We start from the raw sequence: 11090 nt of genomic DNA, 5'->3' as shown, positions 1-11090 counted from the left end.
TGGTACATAGTTCGTTATGTTTATATCACTTAGTATCTTTTATCATGTTGAGCGTCAAGCCTATCAACATATCGCAATAGATCCTAGTCTTTTCAGCTATGGCACCTTACATGTGTTAGTCAAACCCTTTAACACAAACATTTATTTCACTTCCCATATCATGCAATTTTTCTTTTTGGCTTTTTCATTTTTCTCATTTTCTCCCCCTAAAACAATACATATTTACATCAAATTCTTTTTGTATTTTCTTAGTTTTCTCCCCCTAAACTATATATCTATCTATATGTCCCTCTTAGAGGGACATATAGATAGATATATAGTTTAGGGGGAGAAAACTAAGAAAATACAAAAAGAATTTGATGTAAATATGTATTGTTTTAGGGGGAGAAAATGAGAAAAATGAAAAAGCCAAAAAGAAAAATTGCATGATATGGGAAGTGAAATAAATGTTTGTGTTAAAGGGTTTGACTAACACATGTAAGGTGCCATAGCTGAAAAGACTAGGATCTATTGCGATATGTTGATAGGCTTGACGCTCAACATGATAAAAGATACTAAGTGATATAAACATAACGAACTATGTACCATGTGGGTAACATACCAACGGTGTATGATTTTATGGTCTTAAATCTTGCATTGATAGATAGCCAACATCTGAGGTTTCGGGTCTTTATATTGTTGAATCATCCGGGGATATCTTGGTTGTTCTTCTGCTTAGAACTAAAATTGTACATGACCCCAGGAAAGAAAGTCACTTGGAATTAGCTCATATCTATTTGAATGTCTGTATGTTTCCCGATACACACAATTTTGATCTAATTCTGAAATCTTCTCTGAAAAAGTCGTGTACCTCCTCTGCTGCATCCAGATATATGCTGACCTGGAGGTGCTAGGCAACGACAGCTTCTGCTGCATCCAGATACATGCTGACCTAGCTGTACGTTGTCGCGCTATAGATCTAATACACCCGAAAGAGGCCCTCTAGTGCCCAAAAGAAACCCCAATAAACCTATATCAAATTGAGAAAAACTCATTTGATCTGTATATTATACCATCTCTGCAAAAGATCTATTCTGTTCTTTTCTCAACCTACTCCCAGTTAAGATTTCAGAAATCTGGATTGGACTTGTGAAATATGTGGTAGGGAAGATACTTGCATGATAGTGTGTGCTGTTTATATTTCCGGGATTTGATTAGTATTTATTTGGGTGTTCATTGTTAAGAAATCAAAACATGATAAATCAGATTATATGCAGACTGCACAGTCAGGATATTTTAAAGGATGACATCAGTATACTCACCTGCTACGATGAATCGTTGTGCTTACCTTGATCGTGGGGGTATGCCTTGGAATGGGACGCACGGGTATAATAGTATAATATTACCTTAAGCATATCACGAAGTTGAAAATTGAAAGTTGAGCGTTAAAGTTTAAGTGGACGAATATATTGGCAATCGCATAGACCAGTTTGATTAGGCTCGTACTGAAAAGTGTTCCTTAGTCTGCCTGAGAACGAATTTTGATCCCATTTGCAATTGTAATTGTATATTATGGTAGTTTTTTTTTTTTTTTTTTTTTTTTTTTTTTTTTTTTTTTTTTTTTTTTTTTTTTTTTGAAATAAAACCCACATTCTAAAAAATAAAAGTAAATTCTCAAAACAGTATTGTATCCAAATTTATTTCTAAAGGCTCAATATTTGAAACCCACCATCTCCATTTCACTTCCCGAAAGCAAATCAAATCAAATCATAGCGTATTGACATCACAAGTTCTTGAGAGCCGAATCTTGTGTCGCCTTTGCTGTCGGTGTTAATCTTGCTAAAAGCGCCTTGTTATGACAGTGATCAGCATCCACAAAATAAAATTCGCCATTAGCCTTAAACGTCACAAAAGGCCTATTAGTTTGCGGTAGCCTAATGTCAGAAAACTTAATAGTTTTAGTCACGAAGGTTGCTAGCCACGTCATCATGTCGGCCTCGAACGTGTCTGAACCAGGCTGCCACCTCAGCTTATGAATGTAAGGGCTCACAAACCAATGAAGGGCCAAAGTAGTGGAAGCACTCAAGAATATAACAGACGATGCAACTGCACCTTTCAAGATCACGTTCATATCGGGTGAGGTCATAAAGGTGATTACGGGTCCTAAAGATACGGAAAGGCAGCAGGTGGATAGTGAAAGAAGTTTGACTTTCTTTATGGTGTTTGATATTGGCCCGTAGTAGACGACTCCTGAATCTTTATCGTCTTTTTCTGAATCTAGACCTTTAGGAGGTCCAATGGTGATCTTGCCGGTATCTTCAGTGGCGGCAGACTGAGACGCCCATCGTCTCTGTACAAACGAAAGATGTTTTGCAGGAAGGAAGTCATGAGTGGCAGTTTGACTTTTCTGAGTCAAACATCTTCCAAATCCATGGGGATAGAAACCTGTGAGGAGCTTAGAGGAGGTCCGATGATGGTAGGTTGTTTGTATTTTTAGGGGGAGAACTAAGAGGGACAATATAAAGACCCGAAACCAAGATATCCCCGGATGATTCAACAACCAAAAATGAAAGCAAAATGACATATGGTCCCGTCTTAAATCTTGCATTGATAGATAGCCAACATCTGAGGTTTCGGGTCTTTATATTGTTGAATCATCCGGGGATATCTTGAATATTTTGATATCAAACCGAGCCTAGAAATAGGTTCTAAAGGCTCTGATACCACTTGTAAGTCCCGTATAACCGGATCTTTCAATGATATCAACCAATCTTGTGAGAGTGCGGAATCCAATCACAAGATGATTCAAGATAAATCGAAAAATATGAAAATCAAAGAACACAATACGGAAACGAAGAACAAACCGAATCACCTTTAAACACTTGCACACGATTCTATTACTTGAAAAGCAAAACCGTCTAGTACAAGTGTTCTTCACCAAATCGCCTCTCTCTCTAGGAAAATTGTAACTATGAATGTCCAACCCTAAAACAAGTTAGAAACTTGTTTATATACTAACTTAAGCCCACTTCCCTACATGGGCTCCCCTTGGGCCTGCTTGGCCCACATGGCCTAAAGCTTGGCCCAAGTGACCTATAAAGGTCCAAAACCTAATATAAACTAACCCGGTAAAGCCCAGTTCGTAACCATAGTCCGTTGTATTAATTTGATGCGTCAGTCTCACACTTTAGGGCCTAACAGCTCTCCATGAACTTAATCAACAATGAAGAAGAAAGGAGGATTGATCTGGACCTCCTAGAAGAAAGGAGAGAGATGGCAGCAATCAACGAGGCAAAGTACAAAACGAAGCTGGAAAAATATTACAACTCCAGAGTCCGAGTCTGCACTTTCAACCCGGGAGACTACGTCTTAAGAGACAATGAGGCTTCCAATGTAGAAAAGCCCGGAAAACTGGCCCCCAAATGGGAAGGACCATATGTCATCGATGCAGTACTCGGCAAAGGAGCTTACAAACTGTGCACCATCAACGACAAAGAGGTTCCACGAACTTGGAACGCTCAGCAGCTTAGAAAGTGCTATATGTAAGACAGCTGTGTAATCGCAAAGGCCGAAACGCCAACACATTTACTATAACACAAGAAGTGTTTGGCTACTTTTATTTCATGCAAATTTCTTGTCACAACTTCATTTATTACTTTGGGCGTACACGAAAACATCAATGCTCGACCATAGGAAACGTTGTAGATCCCCAAGGCTCTCCACAATCAAGTGCACAGCCGGGTCAAAAAACACAACTAAAGCCTATAAACACCAAAACAAAAACTTCGTGCCCACACAAACACGAAAACATCGATGGCAAGGTAAATAAACATTGTAATGCTCCCAAAGCTGAACACAGCTGAGCTCACACAATAACCTGCAACTCGATTACTTCGTAGTCACAAACATACTCATGCGCAAATACGACAGAATGAACATTCTAGCTAACACAATATAACCTGTCAGCGCCATCATTCATTCGTGACACCTAATCAAAGTAACTGCACATGCACATATTATGACGATAACAAAATTCGCATAACCAAAGTTGCGTAAAAAACATAGACAAATTACATACCAAAAGTCAGGTAAGTAGTTGTTCATAAACATAACAGGTAAAATAAAAGGAAATTGTTCAAACAAGTCATCAAATTACAAGGCCATCAAAGGCCATACGCGGCTCGCAGGCCAGGACGCCCCAATCAAGAATGGCTAGTACCAGCACCTCCTGCCGCACTTCCGTCATCCCCGAGAGCTTTTTTCAACAAAGCAACACCGTTCCCTTTCCTTGCTAACTTCTCCGCACCCTTCACAACAGCAAACTCCAAGGACGAAAACTCCTTACGTTTTGCAGCATACTCACCATCACAATCTTCTTTGTAAAGCTGAAAATGGTAATCTTTTTCTTTATTTACAGCTGCAGCCTTACCCTCTGCATAGCCATGCTTCTGACCACTGTTATACCTGTTGGTGCACTACATCTGTTGATTTCGTCTTAGATCGAGTCTTTCATTGTAATGTATAGATTAGGGCGTGTTTTACGAGAAAACTAGAGAGAATATGTGTTGTAGAGAGGAGGTCCGCTTATATGGACATAGGAGATCCTCTTTTGTGTCAGGTCCGCTTATACGGACATGGGAGGTCCGCTTATTCGTCAGGTCCGCTTATACGGACATGTCCGTATGAGAGGACCTACCTGGACTATAAATACCACATAAGAGGACCTCATTTGTAACGATCTGATTTTCCATACCGAGGTGCTGTCGGTGTGAGAATTGAATGTAAATGCTGTCAAATCAATCAGAAAAGTGATTTAAGAGAATATCTAGCTGTTTCTACGTCAGGTACTTGTTTTCCGCACCTGTATCTGATCAAAACTCCTCTGATAGACTCGTTCGGGTCAAAACACGATCCTACAAGTGGTATCAGAGCTTCAGGAGGAGGAGTTCTACAAAAATTAGCTGGATTTCATTGAGATTTCTTTCTTCTACACCTTCTTTCATCAGTTCAGAAAGTTCCAACGGTCAAAATCGGCTCAAAATCTCACAGATTGTGCGTAACAGTATATAGACAAACCCTGAAAAGTTTGGTGTTAAAATTCAAAGTAAAAATGGGTCAATTTAGTCTCCAATTTAGGTTCGCTTTTATGAACATTTGGTAGATCCGCTCCAAACTTCAGTTCAGGTCCGCTTTTTAGACACTTTATTGAACGGTTCGCTTCAAATGACACAAGGTCCGCTCCAAATATAGCATCTGGTCCGCTTCTCTGTCATGTTATTTGTGAGGTCCGCTCCAAATAAAGTTCAAGTTCGCTTCATTGTCAATTAACTTGAAAGGTCCGCTTCAAGTGCACACTAGGTCCGCTTTTGTGATCACTCATAAGATCCTAGATTCGCTTTTATGACACCCTACATCTAGTTTCGTTTTTTTATGAACCCTCATTGGACCAACATTAGGTGATGCAGATAATTTGTTACTTAAAGTTGTAGGCCCAATACATGTGCTAAATATTAGAGGTCCAATAAAAATTTAGGAGTGATCAAGAGTTGTCAGTTTATAAAGGGTGATAAAGATTTGACGGTTTATAAGTGTGCATGTGATTCAAATTGTAATATTAAAACAAGTTCACGTGAATGTAGGTTGTCAGTTTATAAAGGGTGTTAGTCAACCATCATTTGGCCCAATCATCTTATTTTGTACATTGATAAATGTCGGCCACCATCAAAGATATAATTAGTGGATCATATGGCCCAATGACATTTTTGTGGTGAAGTGATTTGCTGGTTAGTGTTGTTTAAAAAAAGGTGAACGGTCACGTGAATTCATTGTCGGCCCAATCAGATATTAGTAAAAAATAAATAATAAAGTTGATTCAGACTTGAAGTCTTTGGCCAAATAAGATTTTTTTGGGGTGAAACATTTTGTCAGCCACATACAAAAAGTTACGGCCCAAGTATAATGTAGTTTGATTTTGAGCAGCACAAGATTTGAAGGCCTAAACAGGTTATTCACTTCACGCGTATTATTCACGAGTTCATTTAGTTGAAAAGGTCCATTTCGCTTGGAAGTTTGTTTCAATTGGTACGATTTGGAGTTCAAAATTGTTAAAAGTCTATCAGGTCGTCCGAAAGTCCATCAGTTCACACGTACTGAGTCTGATTGCTTGAAACTGATCCGAGTCATATCAGTCCGCACAGTCTGTCAACCCTCAGTCTGCACAAAATATTCATCAGTTCGAGTGATTCAGTTCGCACAGAGTATCAGTTTGATTCAGTTACTTTAATAAGTGTTTTAAACTGATTGTGTTTTGTTTGTTTGTTTCAGGTGTTTCACGAGGTGAATCATTTCATTCAAAAGGGGATCTAGTTTGAATTTGATATTTCATTTTAAGTGACTGTCTCGATAAACGTGTTTCCGAATCATGGACTTAAAATTCTTTAATATGACTAGTGAAACAGTTAATAGGATAAATGTATTAAAGAAAGAATTTGATTTGTTTTCAGGTTGTCCAGGAGAAAGTACAAAGAGTATCATTGAGAGGTATAGTCATCTTGTTCGCTTAATGTCTGAGAAGGGTATTCAGAAAAATCCAAGTGAATGGGTTAAGTGATTAGCCAATTCCATACCTCAACAAGAATGGGGTACATATCTGTTGGATTTAAAAAGAAATGGAGAATACTCTAGATTGTCAATTTGTCAATTCATTAAGAAGCTTGAAGAACAAATGGAGAACAATGATGTGAATAAGAAGAATCAAGAAGAAAAATCCGTTTCATCCGATGAAAGTTCAGAAGAAGCAATTGTTGTTGATCAAACATCAACTAACTCTGGTTCTTCGGATAATAGTTCTGACAAATCAGTAGAGTTTGACCAATCACCAACTGATAATAGTAGTGTTAATGAGAAGATTATTGAAGCAGAAAAGGTGACTGAAGCTGAGAAAGTTGTTGAAGTTGAAAAAATCATAGAGATTGAAAAGATAGTTGAAGTCGAGAAGATCGTTGAAATCACAAAACCCTGTCTTACATGTTTAGAGTCTTGTAAACAATGTATAGAGAAAGACGAGAGGTTTAGTGAGTTAGAAAAGTTGAAAGAACAGTTGTTATTTGATGTAAAGAATTTGAAAAAGTCGTATGATGTATTGAACAGGCATGTGAATAGTCTGGAGAAGACTAACTCTGAAAGAGAGAAAGCTTTGAAAATGATGAATGCTAAAATGATGACAAAGCAAAAAGAGATCAACATGTACATAGAAGAATGTGCAAAGTTGAAGAAAGAGTTGGAGAGTGAAGCAGCTGAAAATGAAAGAATCAGAAGATTGCTGCAAAGTTACAAAGGGTGTGACTACGTGATGGATAGAATTTATCCAACAGTTGTGTTGGATCTGAGTTTCCTTTTGATTGTACTTTTGTTTGTAAAATAAGATGGAAATGAATGAGTGTGCAGTGGAAATTAAGATGAACACAAACTTTGTATACAATCAAATGAGAGTAATACTTTTAATCAAACATCTTTACACAAAGAACCGAATGATTGAATTTATTTCAAACACGATTACAATGATGATGTATGAATGCAAACTCCCCCTCAGCCCGAGCTCAGTAGTTTGTTCGTGCAAAGAAGACGAATGATGTGAAGAGCTAATAGAACAGTACAAAGTACTGTACAATTTATAAGCACTTGCAAACTACTGAGCATCTTTAGCTGACGTCACCATGAAAGTGACATCTAACCTCCTAACAAACTCTAACCTCTGATCTATACAGACACTACTTGTGTTAACTACTGCTATTACATTCTATTACAAACAGACTATAGAACAACTGCTGCAACCTTCTACTGCTGTGAACCCAGCAGCACTTATCCGGATCAGCAGTGCTTGACTCAAGGCAGTAGATTGAATCAGCAGGACTTGAGTCTTCATCAGATCTTTAATTGAGCAGCAGTTATTGGTCAGTAGTTAGTAAGATTAGCAGATAGGAGGTCATCAGTTGTTGTAATCACTTTCAAGGGGAGAGATATGTATATCAGTATCTGCTTATTCTGAATCCACTGAGCTGATCCAGTTTTGGCTTTACATTGTATGTTCCTCTGATAGGGTTCAATACCAACAAGTTGAAGGTTTTGAGGCATTTAAAGATGAACAACCAAAGAAGAGAAAGGATACTGGTAAGAAACAGGGTGTCTGTTATAATAAGTGTCCGCCTCCAATTTGGGAAGGGTACTCGCCTAGAAAACCTAATGAGGAAGAACTAAAACAGGCGGTCAATATTAAGTTAGAATCCGATCCTACAATACCCCGTTTGGCCCACTCGAACATATACTTAGCAAGCTCGGGAGAATTTACGATACGGTCAGCAAGCTGCACAAGGCAAACGCCAAAGATCAGAAGGAAATTACCAAAAACAACAAAGATGAAAACAGGGAAGAAAAGCTTACCAAGGGAACAGCACGAGAAAGCAGCCATTTGCAATCAGCAGATGCCTCCTCAGCCAGGAGCCAGAAGCTTGACACTCAGAAGCTTTCTGCTGAGCAAGGAATTCCAACTTATCAATCCGGTAAACGTATTCCTTCTCCTTCTTCTCAGCGGCAAGGCGCGCCTTATTAGCCTCATCTGCTAACTCCTTCTTCTCATTAGATAAGCGTATAACTGCATCACGCTGAGATTGCATCTCAACATTGGTGCGCTCACACACAACTTCCCAATCTTTCTGCTTCTGAAGATTAAGTTGTTTCTGTTCCTCAAGCTTCCGCTCAGCATCAGAAACCCTCCACTGTAAACCTTTCTTTTCAGCATTAAACTTCTCCCTTTCCTCAGCCAAAGCCCTCTTCGCATTCTCAAACTCGGATGTCTCTTCCCCCATCAATCGCCATTCGCGCAGAATCTCTTGAGAGGTGGCAAAGAAGTTAACTCCAGCATGGACATGATCGTCCAACAACTCAAACCGATTACGCCTTTTTTGAAACATTATTTCTGCAGTGGGGAGTGACATAGAGAAGAAGTCATGACAATTAGCCAAGTCACTCATCCGGGAACCTTGAGTTAGATTCCACCGAGGAACGTGCGGGAGGTCATGACAAGCCGGATTGCGCGTGTCCCACGAATCAGCATAAACTTTCTCAAATTGAGGGCTACGAACAACACCGGATGTAGCACCATCACCACCAGGGGCACGTTTGGTATAGATAGTTTGGCGCGGAGTAGCTTCACTAGACTCCAACTCAGTATCCACACCCTTACCCTTACCCTCAATACCTTCATCACCAGCAACATCACCACCACCCTCACCCACAGTCTCCGCAACAACCTCACTCGGTTTCTCCTTCTCCCCGGTTCCATCGCGCGGAGGGGTTAACCTAACCGTCCTTGATGGAGGAGAAGCAGGGGGAGTAATCTGTGAAATATCCACCCCACGCGGTTTTTTGCCAGTCTTGACTACTGCCATAAAGCAACCTCAACAGTTAGAAGAAACTAGAAGGAACATGAAAGAAAAGTGCATCTATAAAATCATTACCAGGAGGGGCGGAAGCAGCAAAGATCTCCTCCAAAAGATTCCCGCGGTTCTCACTAAAAATACCCATATCAATTTCAGATTCAGAAGGCGCAGGAAAAGCCTCCTTCTGGAGCTTAGCTTTCTTCGCCGCAAGAAGTGAAGCAGCCTGCTCATCAAGCTTGTGCTTTTTATCTTCAAGCGCTTTTTTCCTCATATGATCAGTCAAAGTAGATTGATCATCCGGGTCAGATTCCCGAGTTTTCTCACCGACTCCTAGACCAGACAACGTGTAAGAGACAACCACATAATCTAGACAACGAAGAGTAGAGGGTCGCTTACGAGAAGTACCAGCAGCTCGGCCCTCCGCCTTTTCCTTTTTCCTCTCAGACTTATTAGTCTTCGCCTTCTTTCTTGTCTCCAACTGTGCAGAAGGATCAACAGGCATCTCTGCATCAGCAGCATTATCAAGAACCTCATGCATAGGTTCTGCAACATCACCCCGCGCGGTACCTGCACGCGCGCAATGAGAGGTTAGACCTTCAAGGGTTTGGTCAGAACTCCCACTCGAAAGAACAACGACTTCCTCTCGAGCAGGATCGACAGGGTCACCCTCACCATCTTCACCTAAAACATCGTTGGCATATTTACTGAAGCTTTCACGTGCAGGAAGCGGCCCCGAATCTGGTCTAACCACGTTGGCTTTCCATCCTCCTGAATAGCTTCAACCATGGCACCCGCCGCCTTCGGGTCCAAAACATTTATCAAACTATAACCAACTGCAAAAGGACAAGAAGATAAGAGAAAATACATAAAAATATGACAAACATAAAGAAGGATGATTCAGAAGTAACTTGTAAAAATATAACCAACTGCAGGAGGAGTGTGAGTGACATTCCTTTTTATCATAACTTGAATTCTGGCTGATTCAGCTTCAAGCTCTGGGATAGTCCACTCTTTGTACATGTGTCTCTCTCCTTTGTATTTCTTGTAAAACATGATGCTTTCAATGTAGTCTTTCTTCAGAGTTTCAGCTGCTCTTTCAGAAATTTGTTGACTAACATTCTTTGCAAAACGTTCCAGGGAGTTGACTTGTGTAAGCAAATATTGGTAGTATCTTGAAACTTCTTTGTCAGATTTCCCCTGTGAGTTTCTCTGTGAGATATCCTCTGCTTGTTTGGCCTTTATTTTCAAATATTCATCAATGTTTTTGGGCCATGGATATCCTTTGATTGAGGGCAAACTCCTTTTGGCAGGGTCATCCTCAGTATAGAAGGATTTTATCTCTTCTCTGACAGCTTCTAGTTCAAGAGGAAATTGAAGACCTGCAGGAGGTAAAGGTTTGTGCATTGGAACAGAAGAAAGTGGAACTGGTTTTGGTATATTGACAAGAGCTAAAGGTTTTGAAGATGTTTGGGGTGGTGAAGTGACATCATCTTTAGGAGTTAGCCTCCTCCTCTTTATTTGAGGATGGACTGATGATGTTTTGGATGGAAAGATGATTGTAGTGGCAGTGGTTTGTGATAGACTAACAGCTGTTGAAACAACTGGTGTTCCAACCACTGTTGTCTTTACAACAGATGTTTTAACATCTGCTGTCTTCTGCCTTTTGACAGGAGG

At 39.9% G+C, this 11090-nt stretch overlaps 1 protein-coding gene across 1 annotated transcript; it reads right to left on the bottom strand.

The window, feature by feature from the left end:
• Positions 1-1630: 1630 nt before the first annotated feature.
• Positions 1631-2587, bottom strand: LOC110925076. Its single transcript, XM_022169045.1, has one exon. The coding sequence runs from the start codon at positions 2585-2587 to the stop codon at positions 1763-1765; it is 825 nt and encodes a 274-aa protein (XP_022024737.1). The 3' UTR covers positions 1631-1762.
• Between the last annotated feature and the right edge of the window lie 8503 nt (positions 2588-11090).

The sequence above is a fragment of the Helianthus annuus genome, chromosome 17 (genome assembly GCF_002127325.2).
Source record: "Helianthus annuus cultivar XRQ/B chromosome 17, HanXRQr2.0-SUNRISE, whole genome shotgun sequence".
Classification (NCBI taxonomy): domain Eukaryota; kingdom Viridiplantae; phylum Streptophyta; class Magnoliopsida; order Asterales; family Asteraceae; genus Helianthus; species Helianthus annuus.
This window is presented reverse-complemented; position numbering and strand designations above follow the sequence as displayed.

Bases quoted from the DNA above. Each gene is read 5' to 3' on its own strand.
- LOC110925076 (XM_022169045.1), bottom strand. From the start codon at position 2,587: ATGCAAGATTTAAGACGGGACCATATGTCATTTTGCTTTCATTTTTGG.